The sequence below is a fragment of the Theobroma cacao genome, chromosome 9 (genome assembly GCF_053813885.1).
Source record: "Theobroma cacao isolate CCN51 chromosome 9, ASM5381388v1, whole genome shotgun sequence".
Lineage (NCBI taxonomy): Eukaryota > Viridiplantae > Streptophyta > Magnoliopsida > Malvales > Malvaceae > Theobroma > Theobroma cacao.
This window is the reverse complement of record NC_142647.1, coordinates 49,148,247-49,175,930: the sequence shown is the minus strand read 5'-3', so window position 1 is coordinate 49,175,930 and position 27,684 is coordinate 49,148,247. Positions and strand designations below refer to the sequence as shown.

The 27,684-nt window shown below is 36.5% G+C and overlaps 4 protein-coding genes and 1 pseudogene across 15 annotated transcripts; 4 read left to right on the top strand and 1 right to left on the bottom strand.

Annotated features, from left to right (window-relative positions):
- Positions 1-288: 288 nt before the first annotated feature.
- Positions 289-4,136, top strand: UBA2A (UBP1-associated protein 2A). 4 transcript variants are annotated; one of them, XM_018127753.2, is made up of 2 exons: positions 289-1,902; positions 3,846-4,136. In XM_018127753.2, the coding sequence occupies exon 1, from the start codon at positions 400-402 to the stop codon at positions 1,900-1,902; it is 1,503 nt and encodes a 500-aa protein (XP_017983242.1). In that variant the 5' UTR covers positions 289-399; the 3' UTR covers positions 3,846-4,136. The 4 variants fall into 4 exon arrangements, with proteins under 4 accessions (XP_017983242.1, XP_007016700.1, XP_007016699.1 ...); XM_007016638.3 differs by having other exon boundaries at positions 3,453-3,918; XM_007016637.3 differs by having other exon boundaries at positions 3,397-3,918.
- Positions 4,137-5,221: 1,085 nt separating this feature from the next.
- LARP1A (LA RNA-binding protein) lies at positions 5,222-14,021 on the top strand. 6 transcript variants are annotated; one of them, XM_088810302.1, is made up of 16 exons: positions 5,222-5,741; positions 6,537-7,092; positions 7,320-7,479; positions 8,054-8,144; positions 8,333-8,404; positions 8,994-9,082; positions 9,188-9,282; positions 9,367-9,544; positions 9,690-9,759; positions 10,421-10,525; positions 10,646-10,995; positions 11,204-11,347; positions 11,579-11,642; positions 12,194-12,339; positions 12,531-12,635; positions 13,464-14,021. In XM_088810302.1, the coding sequence occupies exons 1-16, from the start codon at positions 5,538-5,540 to the stop codon at positions 13,603-13,605; spliced, it is 2,571 nt and encodes an 856-aa protein (XP_088666428.1). In that variant the 5' UTR covers positions 5,222-5,537; the 3' UTR covers positions 13,606-14,021. The 6 variants fall into 6 exon arrangements, with proteins under 6 accessions (XP_088666428.1, XP_088666427.1, XP_017982738.2 ...); XM_088810301.1 differs by having other exon boundaries at positions 9,361-9,544; XM_018127249.2 differs by having other exon boundaries at positions 9,188-9,544.
- Positions 14,022-14,528: 507 nt separating this feature from the next.
- LOC18590855 (early nodulin-like protein 20) lies at positions 14,529-15,478 on the top strand. The gene is made up of 2 exons (XM_018127251.2): positions 14,529-14,706; positions 14,919-15,478. Exons 1-2 carry the CDS (start codon positions 14,529-14,531, stop codon positions 15,245-15,247), a joined length of 507 nt encoding a protein of 168 aa, XP_017982740.2. The 3' UTR covers positions 15,248-15,478.
- A 229-nt stretch (positions 15,479-15,707) lies between these two features.
- LOC18590854 (protein argonaute 4-like) lies at positions 15,708-25,965 on the bottom strand. Of its 4 annotated transcripts, none has more exons than XR_016028610.1 (26): positions 25,807-25,965; positions 23,877-24,116; positions 23,564-23,769; positions 23,249-23,473; positions 22,999-23,135; positions 22,819-22,916; positions 22,634-22,731; positions 22,313-22,484; positions 22,097-22,213; positions 21,885-21,992; positions 21,686-21,748; positions 21,486-21,599; positions 21,206-21,371; positions 21,004-21,116; positions 20,721-20,858; positions 20,418-20,548; positions 20,104-20,169; positions 19,362-19,425; positions 19,095-19,206; positions 18,927-19,000; positions 18,099-18,193; positions 17,977-18,008; positions 17,490-17,749; positions 16,806-17,031; positions 16,410-16,731; positions 15,708-16,245 (listed from the first exon to the last, which is right to left on the bottom strand). XR_016028610.1 is itself a non-coding variant. In XM_018127250.2 (23 exons), the coding sequence occupies exons 2-23, from the start codon at positions 24,111-24,113 to the stop codon at positions 17,574-17,576; spliced, it is 2,742 nt and encodes a 913-aa protein (XP_017982739.2). In that variant the 5' UTR covers positions 24,114-24,116; positions 25,807-25,965; the 3' UTR covers positions 17,302-17,573. The 4 variants fall into 4 exon arrangements, 1 of the variants encoding a protein (XP_017982739.2); XR_016028609.1 differs by having other exon boundaries at positions 16,806-17,017; XR_016028611.1 differs by having other exon boundaries at positions 16,814-17,017.
- On the top strand, positions 15,910-17,035 carry LOC148761064 (early nodulin-like protein 20 pseudogene; annotated as a pseudogene).
- Positions 25,966-27,684: the final 1,719 nt, after the last annotated feature.

Sequence of the window (27,684 nt, the reverse complement as noted above, 5' to 3'; positions counted from 1 at the left end):
GTGAAACAAATAATTTATTTACACTTGTTATTATCCATTATTAATACAAAACACCAAATTATTTGTCTTTAATTTTTTTTAAAAAATTAAATATTTTTTTAAAAAATACACATAATGTTAAAATATAAAATAATACTTTAAAAATAAAAGTGACCCGTTCAAAAAAGAATTAATTCAAAAGAAAAATAAATATTTAAAGCAGACTGAAAGAAAAAGAGCCCGGCCCAGTTTTCTTGTTGGCCGAAAAACTATGGGCCCAGATCCGACCCTACAAAAGAAAAACCAATCAATAACGAGTCAGGTCAAGGAGTGATTGGTGAGCAGAAATCCTAGCTTCTCCCTAAAACAGAAGCCCCAAAAAAACCCTAAATTTGTATCTTTCGAATCTGCATTTCCTCCATGGCGAAAAAGCGAAAGCAGCGATCGTCTGAGCCGGAGCCCACCAAAACGACGCCGGATCGTCAACCAATCCAAGAAGAAGAGCAACAGCAACAACCGGAATATGTAGCCGACGAAGATCCGAACGCTAAAGTAGAAGAAGAACAGCAGCTACAAGAAGTTGAAGAGGAAGTAGAAGAAGAAGTAGAAGAGGAAGTTGAAGAAGAGGAAGAGGAGGAAGAGGAAGAAGAAGAGAACGAAGAAGACGATGACGAAGAAGCTGAAAACCAAACCCTAGTCGGTTCCTCCAACGCCGCTGTTCAAAACGGAGTACCCAAAGAAACGAGTCAAGAGGAGGAATTGGACGACGAGCCGTTCGAGAAACTTCTAGAACCATTTGGGAAAGATCAATTGATTACCCTTATTAAGAAAGCGGTCGAGAAGCACCCGGAATTCATGTCGTCGGTTCGGGAGTTCGCGGATGCGGATCCAGCTCATCGGAAGATATTCGTTCATGGGCTCAGTTGGGATACCACTGCTGAAACCCTCACCGCCGAGTTTATTAAATATGGGGAAATCGAAGAATGTAAAGCGGTTACTGATAGGGTTTCTGGGAAATCCAAAGGTTACGCGTTTATTCTATTTAAGCATCGGAGTGGGGCACGCCGGGCTTTGAAACAACCCCAGAAGAAGATTGGGAATAGAATCACTTCTTGCCAGTTGGCTTCGCAGGGACCAGTTCCAGCACCGCCTCCCTCTGCTCCTCCGGTTTCTGAGTATACTCAGAGGAAAATTTTTGTTAGTAATGTGTCAGCTGAAGTGGACCCGGAGAAGTTGCTTGAGTATTTTAGACAGTATGGAGAAATTGAGGAAGGTCCGTTGGGGCTTGATAAGCAGTCAGGGAAACCTAAAGGGTTTGCTCTTTTTGTATACAGGTCGATTGAGAGTGCCAGAAGGGCCTTAGAGGAGCCTCATAAGAATTTTGAAGGTCATGTTTTGCATTGCCAAAAGGCTATAGATGGGCCGAAGCCAAATAAGGGTGGTTATGGAGGAAGTGGTTCTGGTGGGCATCATCAGTACCAGCAGCATCAGCAAGGACAACATCAGATGCAGCCTCATTACCATCATGCTAAGAAGGGAAAGTATTCGACTGGTGGATCAGATACTGGGCATTTGATGGCTCCATCTGGGCCTGCTGCAGTGGGGTTCAACCCTGGAGTTGCTGCTGCTGGGTTTAACCCTGGGGTGGCTGCTGCTGCACCGGCTTTGAACCCGGCACTTGGACAGGCATTGACTGCGTTGCTTGCTACTCAGGGAGCCGGTTTGGGCCTTGGTAATCTGCTTGGCGGGCTTAGTGGGGCGCCTGTGAACCAGGGAGCACCTGCTGCAGGGTATGGGAATCAGGTTGCAGGTGGCTATGGAAGCCAGATGGGAGTGCAGGGTGGGTATCAGAACCCGCAGATGGGGCAGGGCGGTGCTGGTAGGACTCAGCCTGGTGGCGGTGCACCTTACATGGGGCACTAGGTAAGCCCTAAGATATACTGGATATAATCTTTTTTGTTGGAAATTTTATCATTTATTTATTCTATGTTTATTATTTCTTTTTCGTGATCTTTATGCATATATGTGATAATAGACTACCAAATGAGAAGTCAGATCTAATTGAGTGACATGTGGTGCTGCATTCTGCTAAACATTATTGCACACTGAGTGAGGTGGGTAGCTCTAGGGTTACGTTTGGTTGTTGCGAAGTTGAAAAAGAATTGTACAACATGAGTAGTACAAGTTCGCTTTTCATTTCTGAAGTGCATGGCCATTTGTTGTCTAAGTGTCAACCGAATATAATTGTTGTCTGTTGATGACTTGTAATTTACCCCACGAGGACTTCTGCTATATTCTTCTGTTTATTGGTTGATATTCATATGCAGTGTAATCAAAAGACAATAGTTCTTAGTATGTTTTAAGTTAATTTTTTAATATTAGTTTTTCAAACAAAGTTTTGTTGTTTGAGAAAGACAGTGGATATTACGGAGTCTTAGCTTATCAACCTTTTTCTAGATATGAAGTCTTATTATCAAAATTTATAATTTTTTTATATTTCTTTAAAATTTATCCATATTTTTAGTTGCCTCCTTTCTAAAATTATTATTAAATATTCCTCATACTTTTATCTCACTTTATGTTGTTTATTGAACTTCATTTTGTATTCTTTCATTGCCATACTTCAAATTTTAGTTGGTTAAACTATGTTACCATAAAATCCTATTTTGGTTTTGCCAAAGGTATGAAATTACAGCTTATTCTTCTCATGTATCTTTTTTATAAACCTTTTGTTTTTGAAACTTGTGTTTTTATGCTTTATTATTCATTGTGCAGATTCTCTCATAGATGCATCAATCATTTTGTTTTCGACTGTGGTGATTCTGAAGTTCCAGGCACTCATGCAAATGTGGTCTTTAAGTTTGTAACCAAAAGTTGTTACTGTTTGCCTACTATAAAGATCAGAAATCTTAAACCTGTATTTTCATTTCTATTTTAGTACTCTTTCCCCTTCACGTGTTTTCAAAATGGTGTACTATATGGGCCGGATGATTTGTTTCTTGAAAAGTGTTGGGGAACAGGTAGAATTTCTAGGCAGAGGACACAATGCCTTTTCAGGTTTTCAAGTGTGTTACTCAAACAATGCCTTTCCGTACTTTTTTCTTAAATTAACTGATGCACTTATTTTATGGTGACTCTATTTCTTATGTGAATCAGAATGTTCTTAATTTAGTTTTATGTCAGACAGAAAACTCCTTTTTTTGGGTATTGTTACATTTTCTTGATTTCTTGTGGTTTGGCAAACTGTTTTTACTCTTAGCATAAATTGCCTGGAATCTCATTCTGCTTGTACAGTGTCCTTCCAGTTTAATGTCATTTAGATTGCTGTGTCCATTACTTAGATGACAGCACTGTAGCACTTAAAGATTATGAAGTCGTTAGCTGCAATATTGGATGAGATGAGATTTCAAACTGCAGGTACAATGGCTACATAGTCCTGACTGCCGATTTCATGCTTAATGTATTCTTAACAGGAGCACCTCCAGCTCCTATCAACCCTCCATCCCCCACACCTCCCTCGTCCCCTGAAATTCTCTCATTGGTTAATAACCTTTGCATTGGGAAAGGAACAAATGGAGTTGTTGGTGTTCTTTCTGTCAATGATCTGTGATATGGTTTCTTTGTCATTGATGACAAAATTTTTGTTCATGTAACAAGTTTTGAACTGTGATTTGTGACCCTAAGGGGAATCAGTTACCTTAATGTTGAGGTTCCTGCCAGATTGTGTTGTTTCTGAAATCTGACATGGAAGGGCCAAGATATTGCAAAAATATGGGAAGTAACTTGTTAAGCCATATTGACAATATGTGCCCAGCATGTCTGGAAAGTGGAAACTGCTTCCTCATGGGGCTAGAATTTGTTGCTAGGTGAGTTGATGGGGCAGGCAAAGTAACTATTTCCTCAGAGCTATGAAGCTGGTCTTGGGTGCTCCTGTCTGAACTTCACTGAGCGCCTGCCTGCCTGCCATGATCTGAAAATTGGAGCCATTGATTGATGCTGTCGTGTTGATATTCAGGCCTTTGTGCATGTAACGTGAAAATCCTGAATGATCAATTGATTTAAAGAAGGTCCATGTATCCTAGGTTGCTCTCCAAGCATTATAGTTATGGCAATATAGATAGAACAAGAAAATTTTAAATGTTGAGATGTGTTTCCAATGGAGAAAAAAAAAAAAAAAGCAAAATTCGTAATTACATTAATCTGTTTGGAGAAAGAAAATAAAACAATAAAAAAATGTATAAACAATGGGATTATTACTGGCTAGTAGTTATTATCATGTAATTTAAATTATTCTATTTAAAGTTACTTATATTTTCAAGAATATAGCTTGTTGAACATAAGAATGTCTTTTTATTAATTAAATTGTTAATAAAATGACTCTTTTTTTAATATCCAACAGGGATGCCAATTAGTAAGGTATTCATTATCTTTTAAATATATGAATTTGAATCTTATTATTTGATAGGCCATTTGATTAAATCTCTGAATTATTATTCGAATATTCTAAACGTTTTAAGTTTAATCTTGTACCTATTAAAATTTGATTAGATCAATTTAAAATTAATTTTTATATATTATTAATGAAAATTAATTCATAAAAAATAAATTAAAGATTGAAATTATATTTAGAATAATGAATAAATTTAATAAGTATTACATTAATTATAAAAAATTATAACAAAATAATATATAAAAAATCAAATATTAATATTAAAAATTATTATTGAAATCTATGTTAAGATAATTATTATTTTAAAATCACTGCATGATTCTGTGTGTGGGTGATAGTTTTATTATTCAAACTCGATTATAGGGTATTATATAATCTTACTTAATTAGGTGGGATAATGCAAGACATCTATTAACTTTTCTTAATGTCAGTTAATGATTTTTTATTTAGTTGAAAAATAAAAAATAAAACATAAAAGAAATCTAATTTGAAAATTTGGGCCATTTTTAAACATGTGTAGGCTTATTATAACAAAGTGGATCCGGCCCGACTCAAAATCTTGTAATCTAGGGTTTTTGACGTGACAGATCCAACTCACAAACCCACCCTCGAAAACCGCTCTTTCCAATCCCCTAGTTTTCCTACTTCCACTCCAACACCCACTTTGTTTCCCGCGCTGATTACGCATTTATTGATGTACAGTTACACTGTTACTAACCTGGAGATAGCAAAACTCTTGCCTGACGATAGTACTTTCTCTCTCCCTTGATATAAAAGAAGCAAAACTAACGCAGACAGACACGCCTTTGCGCTGGCTTTAGCCCTTAGTACACACTTTTGCAAACTTTGTTGGCCTTCTGTCTGCAACTGTCAATCTTTCTCAAACTTCCACGACACTCTCTCATCATTCCACTTCACTCCTAAAACCCACTAAAAACCTTAATCTAGAAAACCCAACTTCGTTTAGTAAATAAAAGAGTTCCTTTCATTCTTGCCAGGAATTGAAGTTTGGGTTGATTTTTGAACTGGGTTTTGGTTCTTTTCGTCTGGGTTGTGCTCGCTTTGTTGGAATTTTTGGTGGCTAGCTGCTGGTGGGTGGTGGGGGATTATGGTGATGGCTGAGAATGAGGCAGGGGATGATCAGAAGGAGGTGAAGTCACCATGGAAGACTCCGGTGATTGATGGGGAGAAAGCGGCTGATGCTTCTGTTATGGGGACACAATCTTGGCCAGACCTTGGTGGGACCCAACAAACAACCGACAATCCTGAGGTTGCTGCTGATGGGTCTGCTCCAGCTCCATCAGTAGAGCAGGTTAGTCATTGCTTTTGTTTCTTTTATTTTTTGGTATTGTGTTTTCCTTTAATTGGTGATCAATCACTTTTATGAGTTGAAATTTGGATAAATTTAAAAATGTTTAGGTGTAATTTGAGTTGTTTTTGGTATGTTAATTGCAACAAATTGTAATCATTAGTTGTAATGTGGTTTTGCTAAAAATAATTTCAAATGGACTAGTAGCCTTTTTTACATATAAATTTGATTTGAATATCTTAGTTGTTTATCTCACAAGCAATGGCTTCATTTCCCAGAATAATATGTTGAGAACCAATGGTCTGCTACCTTTCTGGTTTCTTAAATCACTTTTGATCATTTTGTATCGATTGAAAATCTTTGGGAGAGTACTAAGCTATATTGACTAATGACTACTCTTTCATGGCCTTCCTCCTCTTTCCTTCCCCTTCTTGCACATGCTAAAAAGATGATTGTAGAAGTTGTTTTCAAATAACAGGAAGAATTGAAATAAAATCTTAGATGAAAGATTTTAATGTACCTTTATGGAATATGAATTTCTCTCTGATGAAATCCCTGCATCATTTAGCCATCTCTGACTCTCAGTCAGTCTGGTTGTCTGTGTTTGCTCTTCATTCACGTGCTGTTGCCCGTGTGTATGATTATATTCTGGGTAGTCATATTAAGTGGGGGCTTGATTTATGTGGTCGTTGGCAATATACTTTTCCGTTCTTTATTTTATCCACTTAATTAAGAAAGAAGAAAAAATGAATAAATTGTTATCTCAGTGTAGTACTTTCCATTTGTTGGATCTTCCAGGGAGCAGCTGGGCAGCAGAAATCAAATGGGTCTGGAAACACCAATGCATCTCATAAACATTCATCTGCACGTCATCAGAAGTCAGGCTCTAAGCGCAACCCTAATGCCACGCCTCGTTTTCCTGTACCCTTACCTTATTATCAACCTCCAATTCCACCTGTTTTTCATGCTATGGTACCTCCACCGCACATTGCAGTTTCTGGGTATGCTTACCAGCCTGTCCCTGGACCTTTTCCTGGCATTGAATCTCAGTTGGTAAACTCTGGATCTGAGACAACAATGCAAGCCTTTGGTCCCCCACTTCAAGGTATTGATCCCGGAAGAAATGTGCAGCCTCCTCCACGAGGAGATCCCAATGCATATCCTGCCAACTTCTCTAATAGAAGACCCAACATGCAAGAACCTGGCGGCCATTTGAATCCTGGCTGGAATCATCAACGAGCATTTAATCCTAGAGAAACCATTCCTATGCAGCAGGGTGTCGGACCAAGGCCTTTTGTTAGACCTCCATTTTTTGGTCCAGCTCCAGGCTTCATGGTTGGTCCAAGTTTCCCCGGTAATAACTCAATCCCCATGCAAAGGTTTAAAACACTAAAATGTGTTTAATTACTTCTTACTTTGTTAAGCTTCCTTGCCAATTAACAATCTTTGTCTACCAACAAGGTAAGGCTTGCATTTCAACCACTTAGGTGATGCTACTTTTTGTTTATCTTGAGCTCTTGATTTATATTATGCCTTTCATAAAATGAATTCTGTTTGAAATGACTTATGTCTACCATCCAGGAGCTGTATGCTATATGCCTATTCCTCCTCCAGGATCTATAAGGGGACCTCATCCTCCACGCTTTGTTCCATACCCTATAAATCCAGGGACTGCCATGTACCCTCCAGAGACAGCTACTTTGAGGGCCAATATAGTGAAACAAATTGAGTATTATTTCAGGTAAGGAAGGACTCTCTCTGCTTCTTTTTATTTATTTAATAATTTTTTTTGTCTGTATGGTTTATTTTTGTTTTCTTTGTGGTAGCTGGGTGCCACTCTCTAGGATTGTTGCTAAATTCTATCCCTTCCCAGCCATTATCAGTGTTGGTATTTTTGGGGATTTGGATTTATCGCTTTGCTGGTGCAAATGATTGATCCATTCCTTATGTACATGTTTGCATCTCTGAGTCTGGTTGTGTACACGTGTTATTCATGGGGCCATTGAAGATCTAGAGGTCTTATCAAAGACTGATGGTGTGGTATCCACTTTAAAATTTTGTCAACCTATGATTTCATATTGATAGTCTTTTGCATGACATTGCCAGTTTTTGATATGGCAATCATATTTTTATGTTTTTTGCATAAGTTTCATGCACAATGTAACTGGCCCATTCATTGGGAGGCCAAAATTTGAAATTTTGATTGTTTACATTAATTGACTGCATAAATTTATTTGTTTTTCAATGGTAGATAATGTGTGTGTCTTTGTATTACTTGTTGACCCTAAAAAATATTTTGTCATTTCTTTTTGCAGTGATGAAAATCTTCAAACTGATCATTACCTGATTTCCTTGATGGATGATCAAGGATGGGTTCCAATATCCGCAATTGCGGACTTTAAAAGGGTATGTTTAATACAATACTACTTCATTCCTATAGTAGTATAGCACAGGTTATATGCTGCCGTTGTATTTTTTGGTTGTGGCATCATTAACTGATTGAACTAGATTTTCTATTATGCCTTCCTTTTTCTGAAGCTTGAGAAGTATTAGTTTTTAAAGCTTTTGTGTGTTTTAAACATTTTGATTCACAGGTTAAGAGAATGAGTACAGACATAAAATTTATCCTCGATGCACTACTGAGTTCTAGTACTGTAGAAGTGCAGGTTAAACTTTTATCTCTCTTTTGGGTGTTACTCTTTTCGTAATTTGATTTCTTACTGCATGTATGCAAGCTGGAATCAGGCCAGATGTTAATTTGGAGCATAGAATTGATCTGTTATATCTTTTTCATATGATTGGCTTTAATTTACCCATTTTACCAAATTCATAATAGTTTTCACCAAAATGTTTCATTTCAACAAGTTTCTTCTTTTCAATAAATTGAAAGATCATTATATTTTGTAAGTAAAATAATAACTTTTTCCTAAGTATGGCGCCGTTGTGTAATCTATATTTTTGATACATTATTATAAATTGTTTTTGTCAAAGAACAAATTTTAATGTTGTTGCTGAGGGGGCTATAATTATGAACTAATGATGGTGTTGATTGTTGTATTCATATCTGGAGGTTTTAAAGTTTGTGTTCTAACATATGTATCAAACGAATTGAGGGGGCAGCTTTCTTTTGGTTTGGGGGCCAACTCGTGTTGACAATTTGTAATTGTTGTGGGGTACATTGGCAAGTAATAGTGCTTTTCCGATGCTATTCTTTGCTTCAATGGCCTTGTCTTTACTTGGTAATTTATTTTATAGGGTGACAAGATACGGAGACGTGATGAGTGGTCCAAGTGGATTCCAGCTAGTTCAAAGACATCATTGTCATCAGAAGCTCCGGCTACTCGGTATGAATTTGTAGAGAATGTTACTGACTCTTGTGGGAATGGTAATACGAATGAAGATAATTCAAGGGACACCTCTGAAGAAAATCTTAAATTTCCATTGGATAGTGGGAGCTTGGAGCATGTATCACCTGAGGGCAATGCTGCAGAAGTAACACATAGAAATAACTGCAAACATGCAGATGTGCCTGTTCTACTAAACGGTGAGAAACAATCGTTTTCTGGTGGAAATGGTGACTTGAACAGGAAATTACTTGCTGATTTCCGCATCAAATTGTCAGATGCAGATCAGTCACAGGGAGTTGGGCCTGTGAGATTCACTGACCACAGAAGTGTAGAAATATCATCAGATGTAACAGTGCAAAATGTTGCTGACCTGTCAAATGATTTTGCACACACATTTATGCTGGATGAAGAGCTAGAGCTCGAGCAAAAACCACTAAAGAATCTTTTAGCACTTAACAGGTGCTAGATTGTTTTTGTATTTAATTGGTGCAACATCTCATTTATTGTTGAGCCAGGGAGATTTCTAATTTCTGTATAAAGGCATATTTAAACAATTCTAGATGTTAATAATGTTCCTTTGAATATCTGAATGGCATTTGTTCAGAATGGATTATGAAGATGATGAGATGGTTGTCAACGATCAAGATGTTCATAGACTTGTGATTGTTACCCAGGTAATGTGGTACTGCTTTGTATGAATTCTTTTTTGGCCTTTTTATTGTTATATTTAATGTTTAAAGAGTGGTTTATTGTAATACCCTCATTGTATCTTCCAAGTTTATGTATTTACTCTGCAATTGATGATAGTTGGCTTGATATCATGACATTTCAATAGTAGCATATTGAGTTGTTTGACGTCATGAGAGAATGATAAGAATGTCAAACTTTACATTGAAATTAATCCAATTTAAGAAGAATATTTGTAGAAAAAAATACCCTATGTAAATTAGTTTTTCACAGGCATTGCATTTATGAACATATACACAAATAATGCATTTTGTGGAGTTGAGGCATTCTAAACTTGATACAAGAGGGGCAATGTTTTTTCTCAAGTGCAAATTGAAAGATAACCTTTTTTTTTCCTTTTCACATCAACAACGATTTAGAATTTATAGACTTTAAGAGAGGACATACTACTCCTCTCCTCTCCTCTTGCATCTCTTTTCTCCCAATTTCTTCCAATTTCTAATTCTTAATCGAGGCTGTTATGTTCTCTCTCTTTGTAGGCTATGCCCATGAGCATGCATTTTGTTATGATCATATTTTACTCATATTAAACAGTCCAATGTTCTTTCGTCCTTTTGATGATCTGTGCACCTGCCTTCTGATGTGCAGAATAGTGGGACAGGTGACGGATCAAAAGCTGGTGCTAAAGATTCAAAGTCCATCTCAAGTGAGCTTGCTGCTGTGATAAATGATGGTCTTTACTTCTACGAACAGGTTGAGGCACTAGCTTCCTTTTTTATTTTCTGCACTTTGTATGGTACATATTTATAAATTTCTCCCTTTGGTGATTCTTTTTCTGTAATCAAATTCTTTGAACATGACTGTTACAAGCAGGAGCTTAAAACTAAACGATTTAGTCGTAGAAAGAATAACTCTATTTATGAGAATAAAGATGGTTATCCAAGGTCTCCAAGGTCTCCAAGGGGTGCATTAGGAGTATCAAATTTGAAGACAGGTGAAAATGTTGCTGGGAGCAGTGGTCTTGAAGAGTCTGGAGGAGCAAGTTCACGAAGGAAGCAAAATAAAGGTTTCGCCAAGCAACAGTCCTTCCATAAGCAGAGATTTTTCTCAAGTAACTTAAAGAATCATGGAACTAGTCGTAATTCAATTGCAATAATTTCAGAAAGTCCACCAAGTAATTCGGTTGGATATTTCTTTGGTTCTACTCCTCCTGATAGTCATGGGTTAGTTCTAAGTGACCATTTCTTCATTTTAAATATCATACTAACTGAAGTTCTTTTGGCTTGCAATTTAGAAGCAGTATTTTTTCTTGCCTTTGAGTGCAAGAATATAAGTTACGATAGGTTTCAAATATGAATGAAACCTAATTTATTTGACTAGAGTCTAAGGTTTGCCTGCGCTAATGAATGTCTAAACTTCAATCTTTCACAGACCTAGGCCACCTTCGAAGTTGAGCTGTTCACCACATGGAACTCTTTCTAGCAGTCCACCAGTTGGTTCCTTGCCAAAGTCATTTCCACCTTTTCAGCATCCAAGTCATCAGCTGTTAGAAGAAAATGGTTTTAAGCAACAGAAGTAAGGGCATGGTGGAATTTTTTCTCTAATATATGTATTTGTGTAATACTCTTTTGCACAGTTCCACGTATAACATCATGACTTTGTGAGACTTTTGTTGTATAAAAAAAAGACTTTTTCTTTGTGGTCTGTGCTTGAGCCCTTCTGGATGCACTTGTGCTTGCTCAGATGGAGAGAGAGAAAGAGCACTTTTAAAGCAAAGTTGGCTAACTCAGTTGTTGTTACTTTCAGGTACCTAAAGTTTCACAAGCGCTGCCTGAGTGACAGGAAGAAGTTGGGAATTGGTTGCAGTGAGGTGGACTTCATATCTGAACTTCTAAGCTACTAATTAACTATTTTATATGAAATGAAAGAACAAGTATTTCACAACTTCTATTGTTTAATTGATTAACATGTCTAAGCAACTTCTACTCAAAATATTTACTCTTATTCCTTTGGTTTAAATTTTTCTTTGTATTGTCATGGTAATCTGTCATCTCAGTTACAGAAGAACTGGGTTGTCTGGTGTGTTGTTCTCATCTTTTACCTCCTCATTAGGACCATATGAAAATAGAAAACTGAATGGAGGGTGAAGCTCTGAATTTAGTACTGTCAATGTTGTTTTGTCCTCTTAGATCACTGTATGTAGGTTAAAAAACTGAAGGGTCGTTCTTTTGCTTCTTAACTGTTTGCGTAACACCAAAATTTTATTTACTATTTTTTTTTTTACTCCTTTGTGCATTAGTTGAAGTATACACGAGGTCAAATCACTTCATGCATGTGTCTTCATTTCTATTGCCTACCATTTTTAAACCTGAGCATTTGCATTTTATCAAAATCTTAAGCTGCCCTTGGTTTTGCATGCAGGAAATGAATTCACTGTACAGGTTTTGGTCATATTTCCTTAGAGACGTGTTTGCCCCTTCTATGTATAATGAGTTCCGGAAACTTGCTCTTGAAGATGCAGCTGCTAATTACAATTATGGGATAGAGTGTCTTTTCAGGTTTTATAGGTAACTTTGGTAATTGTGCCCACTTTTGTGGCTTTTTGAAGCACCACTCAAGTTTTGACACTGCTTTATTTCACCTCTTTTCAGTTAACTTGTCTTTCTTTGCGGCAAACTATTTTCTCCTTAGTAGAAGAGGAGGTCTTGATTTGTCTTTCCTGTCTATACATATATTAATTAAGTCTTCCTTTTACCAGTTATGGTTTGGAGAAGAAATATCGGGATGATCTTTATAAGGATTTTGAGCAACTTACCCTTGATTTTTATCATAAAGGCAATCTTTATGGCCTTGAAAAATACTGGTAATTTCCTTTCCCCTCCCTATTATTCTAGAACATTTTGGCTGGTTTGAAAATGAGCAGTGCATGCTTACATATATAATATTTTTGTGGTTATTTTGTTTATTATTCTCTTCGTAGAATTAACTTTATGGAGGAAGTAAGATGACATTGTTATAGACTTACTGATGAGTGATATGCTGATATATGGAGAAAAAGAATCTTGAATCTTGAGATGAAAGAAAATTAGAATTAGTTATATGTAATAAATTTGGTTTCAGAGAGTATACTTAGAATCCGTAAATATAAATCTCTAAAAATCTTTGAAGTTAACACAGCTGATATTTTGCACCTAACTCATTTAACAGGGAACCTAAACACCTATCAAGCAACAAACATAGAATTGTCCTGAATCTTTAACGTTTTAATGGTGCTCTTCACCATAATTTGTGCATTCTTCTTGGTGATCAGTTTCAATGAGATTATTATTGAAAGCTTAAGAAAGTGTATTCCTTATGAATTTCTGAATGGAAAAAAATTATCTGCCAAGATACACGTTTAAGATTCAAGGCTCTTTAGTCAAGATACTTTCCCCTTGTCTCGGAATAGAGACAAACATCACAACTCTGAAATCTAGGATAGTGGTTCGTGGTGACTAAATGATCTTTATGGAGGACCTTTGCTTGTCTGATATTTAGACATTCTCTTCAGTTCAAGACCACCAAAAAGAGGGATTATCGTTGGGTGTCTTCTAGTAGAAACACAAGGATTAATTTACAAATTTAAGGCTGCCGTTGAAAACAGTCTTTCCATTTTATCTTTTTCTCAAGTTAGAATTCTCATGCATGGCAGGGCATTCCATCACTTCCGAGACCAGAAAGAGCCCTTAAAGAAACATCCAGAATTGGATAGGTTACTGAGGGAAGAATACCGGAGCTTGGAGGATTTCCGTGGCAAAGAGAGGAATACCAGCACAAGAGAGGACAACCATTAACAAGTAATGTCCTTGACCCCTAGTGGCATTGAATCCCAATTTTGAAGATCAACCCTGATGACCGGACCAGAGAGTAGGAGTTCATGGTCTGTAATTTATTTGGTTTTGAGTGCCACGGAAAGATGGGTTTTTGTATATTGTACATTGGGGGGTTGTACACCTCTGAGCGGCTGCTGACTTCTGAGGCATTGCATTTTTGTTTCCTAATTTTTGTTTAGGCTTTCTGGCTCGAGAGTATATCTTTTTCCTTGAGTAGTGGTCTGCAAGCTTGTGGAGGTGCCTGTGCTGTTTTTGATCATTTCTTTTCCCCCCACCATTGTTGTACATAAGGGAAAACTGAAAACTTTTTGTTTATAAAAAAAAGTTGTAGAAACTTTGTGAAAATTGAACAATAAGAGATTCAATTTTTAATCTCACACTGTAATTTTTTGCTTCATCTCCTGTTTACCTTGTGAATATGCTATATGTATCTGCTTTCCCCTGAGTTTGTCAACATGCCAGGTTTCTTGGGGTAAGTATGGCTTGATGGCATCCTAATACTAGATTGGTCTCTTTGCCTATATATACAGTGTGGTTGAGCTTCCATGGCTTTCTCAGGAAATCGTTTATGTCGGCTGCCTGGTTTTTTCAGTCCAAGCAGTCTTTGTCTGTGATCAAAACGATCATGGGAACATCATCCCTTCCTAGATTTCTTTACATGTCACCTTAATTTTTACCAAAACTTCAGTTTCTAACTTGGTAGTAAATCTACCCAGAAAAGGAAATCAAGAGAAAAAGATCCTGAAGATACCATCATGCCAACTTTATTACCAAAACTGGCACATCCTTAACCTTCATAAATATCAATGAACAAGAAGGAAAAAGAAATGCATGCACATCTTCCTATTCCTGTTAGAAAGAAGAAACCAAACGTTTTCGGAAAGATGGATGGTTTGAAGAAAATACTCATACGCTTGATGATGGTAGCTATGTCTATGAAGATGGTACATGGTAGAGATCCTGTTCGCCATGATGTCGGAGGTGGCCGCTATGGCTGGAAACCCGACGTTAACTTCTCAGAATGGTCTAATCACCAACTCTTCTACGTGGGGGATTGGCTTTGTAAGTGTTATGAATGTTTCTTTCTTCTCGTCATGCTTCGATCATAAGATTCAGGGCGTGTTTGGTTACTGAAACATTTATAGTATTTATTTTTAACTTCGTCGATAAAGCAAACTTTCGTAATATTTTCTGTTGTTTAGGATAGACCATTATCTCATCTTCACAGTAACTTTACCTGAAGAAAAATTTAGAGGGGAAAGATGTTTTTGCAGATTTCGGATTTGACAAGAACCTGTATAGTGTTCTGGAGGTGAACAAAACCAGCTATGAGAAATGCAATGAGACAGATTTCATGACAAACATAACAAGAGGTGGGCGGGATGTGTTTGAACTGAAAGAGGCAAGGCCATATTACTTCATCAGTGGCAGAGGCTTCTGCTTTGACGGAATGAAAGTTGCTGTCAGGGTTGAAGATACCCCACCAGCTCCAGCACCCTCTCCAGGGAAAAACAGTGGTTCTCCATCAAGTTGTTTGAGCCAGATTCTTCTGCCACTGCTGACCACCTCTGTGTTCTTGATCTTTCTTTCCAAATACTACTAATATTATTACATTTGGAGACATTGATTCACTTCTGAAATGGGTGTTGACATCTTATTTTGATGGTTTAAGTACAGAAACACTTGGATTTGCAACTCAAAATTATAGAATCCCGATGGAATAAAGAAATGTGTTACACTGTTTCAATGTTTCGATGATTGGGTTGTCTCAAAAGAACTGATTAGTACTCCCAAAGATATCCAATGGGGAGAACCAAAACAAAACAATAATGGAATTTTCTTCATCCCAAGAACGTGGAGGTCTTCCATCGGTGCTATCAATGTGAAATGCAGGTGCTGACGTGCTAGGAGTTCATTAGACTTCAATGCTCTTAAGATGAGTCCCTTAAATAGTCCCGACATCTGATAAAATTGGAACGATGCAAAGCAGATATACTCTTAAACAAAACAAAAGCATTTAAATGGTGCAACCGAAACAATTCATAATCCATTCATCAAGGATCTACAAGAGAAAATTTATTGTTAAGACCAATGAATATGTATATCAGTATATTTAAATGTTTATGTCATTGATCATATGGTGAATTGATGTTAGGCTGGACTAGTCCTGGATTCACTCGAAAACAAACTGTTTGCAGGATCAGAGCAAAGAGTACATACACTTGGTGCTGCTGCAGGGTTGATGAACATACTCTTTATGTTACAATGGATTTGAGCATGATAAGAACAATCATGGGAAATGATCCCAAGCTTGGTCGTCTTGCATTCTCACCAGCAGTTGTTGCAGACCCTTTAAGCATTACTCTTGGCGTGAGTGGTAGGCTAATTGAAGTAGCTTTTGCAGTCACAAGAAATATATCTTGAAAATTTAGCATATAAGCAGGTTTCATTGCTTTAATCTTCTTTCCGCAAACCTTTGATTAGTGTCCACAATCATACAAAATTCACCAAAAGGATCCGTTTGAAAACAACAGAGGGTGATTATTGCCCATGGAAATTTCGTGAGCTACTTAGTCTGGTCATGCTAAAATGTGCTTGTTCCTACAAACATGTAAGAGTTCTGTGATTAATATAGATATGAATGTGAAATGCATGTGCTGGTAGCTCATCATCCTTGTTATCAAGAAATAGCCATTAAAAGAAAGACAGAGCTTTGGTGGGAGAAAAGAGTGGTGAAAAATGAAGGGCCTGAAGATAATACTTGCCTTCCTGGTGCTGCAGATGGTATCAGTTCTGATCACAGAGTGCAGGCAGCCAGTTCTACACAGGGTTGGAGGAGGAAGATTTACTTGGAAACCAAATGTTAACTTCACCAAGTGGGCGATCCATGAGCAGTTCTATGTGGGTGATTGGCTCTGTAAGTTCCCTCTTTCTGATTCAATCTTTGTCTTCCTGGGAAGCCTTTCATTATTCTTGGTCTGAAATTGAATTGCATTGACAGTCCTGAATTTCACCTTTTTGTGTAGATTTTGGATTCAACAAGCAGCTATATACTGTTCTTCAAGTGAACGAGACATGCTATGACAACTGCATTGACAAAGACTTCATCAAGAACATAACAAAGGGAGGAAGGGATGTGGTTAATCTGACAGAGGCAAAACCTTATTACTTCATAAGCGGCCGAGGCCACTGCTTCGAAGGAATGAAAGTTGCCATCTTTGTCCAAGACTCCCCACCGTTTCCGCTGACAAATTGCTCTCTTCCTAGTACAATTACAAATGGTTCTTTGCCTATTACTATTGGCTCTGCATCAAACTGCCCCGGAAAGTTGATCTTGCTTGTTATGTTTGCCTCCTCTTTGGCATGGATGGTCCTGTTTCAACATATCTGAAACATTGCAGCCTCTTTTGGGCACATGAAACATTGGGGAATTTTTAACAGGAAGTATGTTTAATCATTATTGTTGTTTAATCATTATTGTAGCCAGTTCTAGCTTTGGGCAGATTCTATTAGTATTGCTATGGTAGGCATTGAAACAACTTGGGAAACCAAATGTTTTTCTGCTGCATTTGCCTTGTTCTTCATCTAATTGAGAAAGTATCTTTTACTAGAATAAAGTATTCTAGGCTATGCACTGATTTTCAGTAGAAAAATGTAGAATGAGTAACCCTTTCCATGACCTGAAATCTTATAAACCAAACAGGCAAAGGCCATTGGACATTAGGGCAATGGAGACATTAGGGCCATATTTAGATAACATTAGGGCAAGCACCCCAAGAGTAATCAAAATGGATGATGATTCAGAACAGCACATCATCATAGAAGTCTGGAATAGGAGCCTTTACCTCTAAACTTTGAAATATACTTTAGAAATATCCAGCTGTTGACAAAAACCAAAAGCCCTATGTACAAAACATGGCTCAAAGGCCTCAGCAGAAGAACATTGAATTGCAGACTTTTTGGTCTAGTTTGGGCAGCTGAGGGACTGGAACAGCTCCAGGAGCAGTTACCCCACCATGGCTTGAAGATGTCTCAGATGCATCTTCAAACTTCATAAATGTACCCAACTGCGAAGCTGCCAAATGGGCATAGCAAATTGGAGCAACTGCACCAAAAAGGACATTGTGAAGATGAGAATACATATTTTGCAATTGAAAGTAAGATTTGAAACAAACACCAACTGAAAATGGAATTATGAAAGCATGCAGATAATCAACAAACTACTGTATGGCGCATAAAAGTCCAGACAAATCTTATCAAGTGGGAAAATCGTTAGGTAAACCAAAAAGCCTATCACAAACACTGGAGCAGCATCTCAATCAGAATATTTACCTACAGATATTGCAGTGGTGCTTCTTTGATACCTGCAATAAACAGATATTTTTAAGGATTGCGACAGCAGTTATAGCTGAAAATATTTCTGAAGCAATTACAAGACATGATTATACACTTACACATACGACAGACAATGGACAAGTTCTTGCAGATCATCAGCTGAAAATCCAATCTGATCTAACAGAACATGATAATGAGTAGGCCTTGTGGTTCCCTGAACAGCAAACACAAATAATATAAAGAATGACAGTTATTACACTAAGGAAAAGAAGGGCTACCAAGAAGATTTGAAACACATCAAAAATCAATAATAGCAATTCTTTATCTCATGAATTTATCAAAGATATTTAGAACAATTTTTTTTAAACACAAAATTAGCCAATCAAATAAATAAAGAAAAAAACCTCCAAACCACGATTGAGCATGATTAGCACATCAATAAGAAGTCAGAAGTCAGAGCCTTGCATCACATTTAAACGGAGAAAACAAAAACAAAGTTCACAAAGACAGGCCCTAAACTTACAATATTGCTGTTTAAACTAAACTAAATTTAACATGGTAGAAATCAAACTATCATTTTAATCCTAAAAGTTGGATTCTGTGGTCCTCCCATCATCACTTTAAGGACTTTTGGCTCTTACATAAAGATACATAGACATAGACATGAGATACAGCATAAGCATTGAGAAAAACTTGGATGAGAATCCAAGGAACTCTGATTCACTTGCATCTTCTTTCACAAAGAAAAAAAAAATGAGTTCAACAGTTTTAAATACAAACATTGAATTGTCAATAGGAAAGGCAAGAAGAAAAATGTAGTCAGTATACGAATTAAATGTTTTGGATGTGCCAGTGCCAAACTATATCTTGCTTTCTAAAAGTTTCTTAACAAATGGCATTTTATTTATCTATTTATTGAAAGTAACAAGTGCCAAGCTTGATCTTACAATCATTCCGGCATGTGCACAGAGATAGAAGTCATTGTTCCTGGGATGACAGACTTTGTTGTCTATCACAGTTCCTGCAAAAGAATTGAAAAGAAAAAAAAAAAAGATCATGTTTGACAACCATAAAAATGGTACCAAATGACAAGTCAAATAATAAGTGAGCCTCACCAGGTGGGACATTGTCAGGAGATCCCTGCTGGAAAAACTTTGTATGATGGTTTTTCTGCGCTACAATGACCACAAACTTGGGATTCCATGCCTCATCAAGAAACTTGCAAGCCTAGAAACATTAACAAGAGATGTCTTACCCCTAGCACTAACATCTGAACACAATATTTTTTCACTAAAACTGTGATCTTGTTTATTTTGCATGAATAATTTGAAAAAAAAATGTACAATTTTCAGTTCCCATGATTAATAAGCACTATTGCATACCTCAATAATCTGATCCAGTTCAATGTTTAAAACTTGATTGAATTGTGACTCACTAACCCCGTCCCTGAGTTGAACCCAAAAATAATGAGCCAGAAAGCAAATATTGCACAAGCATCTTGTTAAAATGCACAATAACCACAAACTAGCTTACAAGAATAAACATGAATCATAAAACTTGCAATAGTATGACAATATTCACAGCATTATAAAATATAAGAAAGTTTTGTACAGCAGGTATTACATTCACAGACCTAACTACGTGACACAGGCATGCTAATATTCGTGGGAATCTAAAAGCATTCTGAGTCACAAAGCCAGAACAGAAAATGAGGACAATAGCAGAGGTGCAAAAATGAGAAAGAACTAAAGCATTTCAAATAACAGGCAGAAAGAAACATGCTATCTTAATTAAAGTTTAATGGACAGCAATGTAAACAATCTGAAAGCAGCACGAAGACACCATGCACATAAAAGACACTTGATGATTGCATACAATATTCCCCAAATACTAGTTACACATTTTACAAGCAAAGAATGATTTGAGAGAATAAAATGCACCAGCACCTCGAAGTCAATACAAATAGAGTTTGCAACGCGCAGAAGAAGCTATGGCAATTAAGAACTAAGAAAACCAAATTTTGTACCCAAGTTCACTAAAAAGGTACTCTTCCACCTACGTGTGTTTCAGGCCATTATTACAAATTGAACATGAGAAACAACAAAATGCAAAATGAAAAGAAACCTGAATATGATGATTTGATCAGGCTTTCTCTTTCCTGAACTCGTATAAAAGTCCAAGAGAAGCTCCCTGAAATCAAACAAGATACGTTAGGTGCACAAACTATAAACTTTACTAGACTCAAAAGTAACAATACCACAGACATTTATGATTACCAGCAGAAAAAAATATCATACAACTTTCTTATTAAAACCAGCCCCATACCCATGCCCTTGGCCTCCCAAAAAGAGAGAACGAAAAAGGATCTCAAAATTAAATTTTCAACAAAAAACGCTTGTCCTTTGTTTAGTCAAATAACCTTTATGATTGAAACGCACCTAATGATACCTTCATCCTCAGTGTCAGACACTCGTTTGAATAGAGAATCTATCATTTCAACCTTAGGAGACTGTGTACGCACAGATGCCCTGTAGCGGGAAATCAGAGGCCACTGCCTGGAGCTAACCACCTACAAATTGAAATATAAAAAAACTCTAAATATTCTAAGTAAAATTCAAGAAATTTCCCTGCAGGCATTATTAATTCAGTACAGGCAGACTGCTTAATCATATCTCAGCAACTACCATTAAGAACTGCTTCAAACTCAAGACACCAATGATAAGGAATAAAATCAACCCTACCGCAGCAATTGATGGGACATCAGATTGCCCAGGAGAGCCATGTGACACATCCATGCCAAGGATGATGGTTGGAACCTTGGAAACAACAGGTATTGAAGGTGTTTGTTCAATTGCTAACATCGAATTCAGTCCTCCAAGCTGTGAGCAGATTATGGTAGAGATATTAACAGGTTTAACTACAAAGAGAACAATAACAATACTGATTTTACTATCAAAGATTAAACCTGCAACCAGAGGAACCGTTTCAAGTAAAAAAAAAAAAAAACATTTGATACAAGCACACCTTTGCATTGATCTTGAGAAGCAAATTCGTAAGGTACTGATCATTGACCCTAGTTGGAGCCATACACTGAGTGACTACGCCAAACTCAGCAAGATACTTTCGCTTCCATGGACCTCAAAAAATTCATGGAACTTTATATGTTAGGAAAAGACTTAAAGAGAACATGCATAACTAATGTATGAACAGATGTTATTGCGCACACCATAAAGATCAGAATTTTTCCTATCAGGCAGCAGACAAAGAACGAAATGTGGAGCTCCAGGAAGTTTAGACTGCATCTCCTCGCACATCTTCTCCACTCTAACCACAGGAGGGGAACGTCTGTTCTGATTCCTCTCTTCAAACACATCAAATGGGGGATCTATATGCTAAAAAAGAGACATGGAAAAGATCTTAAGCCAACAAGTTGAATTCCATATTTTCCCATTATGCTAACTAACAAAACCCTTACAACCAAAACAAAAGTCAGATATAATACTTACAAGCCCTTTCATTTCTCCACATCTAATCAGATCACGCACAAGGCTTTTTACATCACACCGTGCTGAAAAGTTCACAACAACCCATCGTGCAATCTTAGTCGGCTCAACTAATTTCTATGAAAGCAGACACTGAACAAGTGAGAAACAAGAGATGAATCATATATAAGATAGAAGGCTTTGAAACCCAAGAGAGACAATACCTTATTGTTAAAATTCCATCGCCCATTCCGTGGAAAGAAATCTTCCCCATTGCCCACTTTTAACTGTCATTAAAAGATAATGTAGTCAGAATGTAGATCTAAAAGAATGATCCTAAAATAACCCTCAACAACCAACATAAAAGTTTGATTAATCAAGGGAACAAAGGAAAATTCAGCAAAACACATATCACTTATCTACCCTTGGGGCTGGCAGTACACGGCCTTCCACTTGGGTGAAATTAGAGCTGATAGAGACACCACATGACCGCAGCATGGGTTCAGCACCATAATTGCTTTTGCGTAAAGCCTGCACAAAAGTTCGCAACACTCATGACCCATAAGTTAAAGCACAATGGAATATCGTGAGTCAAAAGCTCAGAGAAAAACCTAAAAGCTCAGAGAAAAACCTACATTAGACAAGACATTCATTCTTTCTTGAGGCTTCTGCCTTGATTTTTCGACCAGTGAAGCTCTTTGGAAAGTGGATAGTGCTTTTGTGTAACGTTGCAAGGACACCAACGAACAGAGCTACAGGATTGCAACAGATGCACAACACACCATAGACACTCATTAATTGCTAAACATATATCATTTAATTAAACAAAAAACCACAGTGCATCAGTTCACCTCCATAGGAATATAAGTTGGCCTCTTTGGCTTCCCAACATTAATGCATGGCATCCTTGCAGAATAACGCAACTGTATGTTGCGATGGTTGACAAAGTAGTCATAAACAGTCACCTCCAGGACCTCAGCTTCACCATTCTCACTCTTTGCACTTTTCTGCTTCAATGAAAACCTACATCATGGACACAATTTAAATAAAAATATAATCACTTGAAACTCAAGCACTACACCACATGCTAGCATGATGAGCTCAAAGAAAAATGATAGTCAATTTAGCACAAATCAAAGAAAAAGCACTTCTGTAAAATCAGGAAACCATACATCTGATCTTCGCAGAATTGGTCACTCAATCCAGTAATCTTGTACTCCTGATTGGATGGACTGACTTTTATCCTCAGATTCTTAAGCACACGTTTAGCCTATTCAGAGAATCAAGCAATAGTGGTTCAATGATTGATGCAAGGGAACTCAAGTTCACTTGGCAACAAAAAGTTGTTATTGATTACCTTGGTCCAATCAATAGAGTCCGGATCTCTCGCATTCTGATTGGCAAGTAAAAAATCCACTACCGGACCAGGTCGAATTATCATGGTCGTTGATACATCTGAAAAAGAAAGATAAAAGAGTAATTAAACAAACAATACAAGGCACACAAATGCACAAGAGCTGAGAGATAAGACTCCAACCAATATTCAGTGAAAGACCTCCTTGAGAGCTTCTGAAACTTGAATGGAAACCCCTACATCCTAGGACACCACCTCCAATATCTGCAAAATTGTTTGGATCATTGTGGAAGAAAGATTGGCGAACAAGTAGGCATCCCCTGTGACATCAAACGTAATGTCAAAATAAATAACATCCTAGATCAAAGCCTAAAAGTAAGCAAAAGGGTATGCAGACACAAGCACATGTGACAGAAACACATAATTAACTCACTGTTTTGCTGCATGCTGCCGTAAAATAATATCCAACACCCTCAGGGCTTCTTGCGAGTTTTCTGACTCCTGTCCACGCAGAGCATTTTGAATGGCTTGCATGGGAATCTTTGCAGCAAAGCTAATCTCCACTCTAAATGCCTTTGATTGATACGGCCGCCTTAATCTCTTCCTGTCATGCTCATTTGGGCTGTCATGGCCGTCAGGGCTAACATTTCCATTGTTTCTATACATAAAAAAGGTCAACAGTTAGAGCTGAAATAGCAATGAATGGACCAGTATAAATACTAAAAATCAATCTAAAGTGTATGTCTACCTGTTAGATGTAACATCCTCAAGTACAACAGTAAACTCAAGCTTGTTACTTGGAAGAGGACCAACAGTAAATAAGCTCTTCTCCCCATCATATGCAAAGTCTTTTCCCGCCAACTCACTGCTGTAGGTCTCATGCACCCTATCGATCACTTTTCTTCCAACACCCTTGCCATCAACAGGGCGACCATCCTCATAAGAAAGAGAAACCTGTTGAACCAAATGCAAACGAAAGAAGAAACTTGCATCTATAGTGTTTGCCAAACCTCAAATGGGAGAAAAGGAAAAGCATAGAGAAAAGGAATCAAATGACATACACTGTAATGGAAGAAGTGCCCATTAACATTTCCAACATTCACTTGAAAGTGATTGGTGAGAATAGGTATCTTCTGCCCTTTAGAACCAAGTCCACGCCTGGCCATTGGGACACGTGCAACCTTATTCTTTGCGGGTTCAGATTCTGCTTTGATTGGCACCACATTGGGAGGCACAGGCGGGGGAGGAGGCAGAGAGTCCTGTGCTGCCCCATTTCCATCTGGCTCAAACGAGTCCATATCCTAACCAAGAAGGAAAATATGTATTAGGCAAAGGAAAAAAGATACTAGCAAACATTTAAGCTTAGCTACACCACAAACTCCCCAAAAAGTCAGTAATATTATCAATGTATCCATTTCATGCAGAGAATCATTATTCAAATCTTTAAGTTGATAAATTAATTATTCAAAAAAGAGAAGCAATAACTCTTGATATATCACAATCTTAAACTCATCCATCTACATAATTAAATATTTATTTATTTTTTCACTCATTCAACTTGATAGTGTTTATCTCTATGTATTTCCTCGAAAAGATAATATCTGTTGTACGTTAAATAACTTAAAGAGAAATCAATAAACATATATCCCATTCTTTTAAGAGTAACATAGACATAGACATTCAGGAAGTTCAGTGACCCAGATAATGGCTCAAAGATCTTAGCAGAGTGGAATATAAGAAAACATATATCCCATTCTTTTAAGAGTAACATAGACATAGACATTCAGGGAGCTCAGTGAACCAGATAATGGCTCAAAGATCCTAGCAGAGTGGAATATAAGAAAACATATATCCCATTCTTTTAAGAGTAACATATACATAGACATTCAGGGAGCTCAGTGACCCAGATAATGGCTTAAAGATCTTAGCAGAGTGGAATATAAGAAAAGCCATAGACATTCAAACACCCAAGATGAGGAACAAAGTCAAGACACCAAAACTATGTACTATCTAAAAATTAGATTTTTTTTTCAAACAATATGCTCCAAACACCAACATGCAAACACAAGAAAGACATGTTTACAAAGTATATCAGCTGATCTGTAGCAAAAAAAGGTATCTTGGTCAATGCTGGGACATCCACAAGCAAAAATAGACAAATAGCATATAGCCAACAGATAAGAATGGTAAATTAAAAGAAAAAATAAAACAAAGAACCCTTCAAAGTACGCAATAAGGGAAGCTTTAAGAAAATGAGCTTGAACCCAGAGTTCCAAAAAAAGAGCTAACTTGAAGGGGCAGAAATTGCCGTATTTAGCATAAAACTTATAATTTCAACCAAATAAATAGCAGCATTTAAGAGATTGAATGAGGATACACCAAAAAGCAAGTACCTTCATGACATCAGGAGACAGTAAGGACCAGAAATTGCAAAGAAAGAGTTAAATGAAATGACAAAAACTTGTAAACGCAGTTAAAAATCCCAAATGAAGCAAAGAATGCTACAGCTTTTTAAATGGCTTGGTCACAAAAATGACAAAAAGGAGATTTTTTTTAACCCAAAAAAACTAAATACTATAAAAATAAAATTAAATTAAATAACAACGAAACGAACAGCCCACTGACGTGACAAAAAGTGCTCTACACTGCCGAAAAACTACAGTCGATTACAGTTTTAAAATGGAAGAATAATAAAGTTCCTTGTGAAAAAGCAGAGAACATCAGCTATAAAAGTGCAAACTTGAACGGTTCCTGAAGAACTAGAAACAAAAACAGGGGACAAATACCCAGATCATGGTTGAAAAGAAGAAAACCCTTGAAATACCCCACCAAATGAAGCTGCATTGTAAGGGAAAAAAAGCCTCCAAAATTCCCCAAAAAAATGAAAACTTTCAAAAAATACTTCAAAAACCCAGACACAAACAAAGCCCAAAACAGGTAAAAACCAAAGTCAAAAGGTGCAGAAACTAAAGGGATTTTACAGAGGAATACCTGGAATTTGAAGAGAGAAAAAACAAAGATTGAAAGCAACCCTAAAACCCAAAGCAATTTCAAGGGAAAGAAAGTGTCAACGCTCCTCTCTCTGGTTTACTCCCTCGCTCTTTATACTCAAAAATTGAAAAGACTGAAATGGCTCAAAAACCATTCGTTTCTCTCTCCGTTGTGCGCGATGTTTTTCCCTTATTTGTCTCTTCTACGTCGCGGCTTACGCAATTACTCTGCTTCATCACATGTCCACCGTCCACTTGGCTCAATTTTAGGTGATATCAACTTTTTTTCCAAATAAATTTCAATTTTAATATTAGATTTTATAAATGGTAAATTATTTAATGCAAAATAGCATGTATGTAAATTTTGTAAGTAATTAATTTTTTATAACTATATATGTACTAATTAAGTAAATATGGTAAGAATCATATTTAAATATATTTAGACTCAAATTTGTATCTTATTATAGTTTGATAAAAATAATGAGAAATATTATCCTTAATAGGTAATTCATTAAAATACATTTACAAATATTAATTAACTAATTCTCTAATATTATTTATGGGATTTAATAATATTATAATTTAGTTAAATACATATTTATTTTAAAAATTTTGAATTTGAGTTTTGGGTGATCAAAGATCAAGCTTACCGGACTTGAGTTAAAACCTTTAGATCAAAGGTTTGGACGGCGTTGATCTGATCACAATGGCGGGTGAGAGAGCATAGGATTATCTCGTCTCCCCTTTATTGCTCAGTCACCAAAGCGCACGCATTACAGTTATGTCACTACCTCGGGTTCCGGCGATTGGATTTTTTTTAACAGAGGATAATTAATTTTTGATTGACGGTTCTAGGTTAGTTGAAATTCCTAAATTGCGGACTTGTCCATGTTAAAACGGCGGCGTTTTCTTTAATGATGGCCTGATGGGTTCGATTGGATCGCCTTTGGGGGAGAAGGGTAATGTGGGAAAAAGCAGAAGGGGTAGAAAGTTATTTCTTGTGGGGACCACGTAGTTATGGTTTGGAGTTTAAAATATTTTGAATCTGCGGCTGTGACGAGCTTTTAACGACACTTGCGGGTGAGATTAGAACTTTTTTTTTTTTTTAGAACGAGATTAGGATTTTTTTTGGGTAAAAGATCAGGGATTTCCGGGATTAAATACGGAGTAATTATCCTGTACGATAGCTTTTACGGTCGTAGGCTCCTTTTATAAAAGTAATAATTCCACTCTTTTTTCATAAAATGTTGAAGAATTTTTATTTAGGGTTTATATTTCATGTACATGTTTGGTGTATAAAATTTATATATTATTAATAAATTAAATATTACTATTTTAATAATAAATAAAATTAAAAAATAAAAACTCTCCAAAAAATGTTCATAATTTTAAAAATAAATAAATTTTAATATTTATACTATTTACAATATGACATTTTTGCTTTTAAATATAAATCTTTTAATTTATTTTTTATGATTTTATCTTAAAATAAATGACTCTTTAAAAATAATAATGGTAATTTTGATGAATTCTTTTTTTGGGTACATATTTTTTTATGTAATTATCTTATCACATAAAATTTTAAATGTTACAAATTGGTGAAAGGAATTAAATGTATTATTAGTAATGTGTGAAAGGGATGTTTCAACAAATACAACTAAAATAATAATGTGATGTGATTTTTTTTATTGTTTTGATGATAAACGGTGATTTCATCTATCCAAGAGGAAAAACAAAGCGAGAGCTCAAGATAATACATGGAAAATAATTAATTAATTAATTAAAAAAATATGTATCTATTATTGAAACAAATAGTTAGTTAAAAGTCACGATTATGGTGCTTAAATGAAAGAAGCATCTTATATTTTTATTTTAATTA

Bases quoted from the DNA above. Each gene is read 5' to 3' on its own strand.
- UBA2A (XM_018127753.2), top strand. From the start codon at position 400: ATGGCGAAAAAGCGAAAGCAGCGATCGTCTGAGCCGGAGCCCACCAAA.
- LARP1A (XM_018127247.2), top strand. From the start codon at position 5,538: ATGGTGATGGCTGAGAATGAGGCAGGGGATGATCAGAAGGAGGTGAAG. The intron at 8,405-8,993 runs GTTAAACTTTTA...TTTATTTTATAG, and splicing joins CTAGTACTGTAGAAGTGCAG to GGTGACAAGATACGGAGACG. The intron at 11,643-12,193 runs GTGGACTTCATA...TTTTGCATGCAG, and splicing joins TGGGAATTGGTTGCAGTGAG to GAAATGAATTCACTGTACAG.
- LOC18590854 (XM_018127250.2), bottom strand. From the start codon at position 24,113: ATGGACTCGTTTGAGCCAGATGGAAATGGGGCAGCACAGGACTCTCTG. The intron at 21,749-21,884 runs GTAGATAAGTGA...TTTTAATGACAG, and splicing joins GTGTACTGCCAGCCCCAAGG to TTAAAAGTGGGCAATGGGGA. The intron at 20,170-20,417 runs GTGCGTTTCAAT...GTTTGATTTCAG, and splicing joins GAGGATGAAGGTATCATTAG to GGAGCTTCTCTTGGACTTTT.
- LOC18590855 (XM_018127251.2), top strand. From the start codon at position 14,529: ATGGATGGTTTGAAGAAAATACTCATACGCTTGATGATGGTAGCTATG. The intron at 14,707-14,918 runs GTAAGTGTTATG...ATGTTTTTGCAG, and splicing joins CTACGTGGGGGATTGGCTTT to ATTTCGGATTTGACAAGAAC.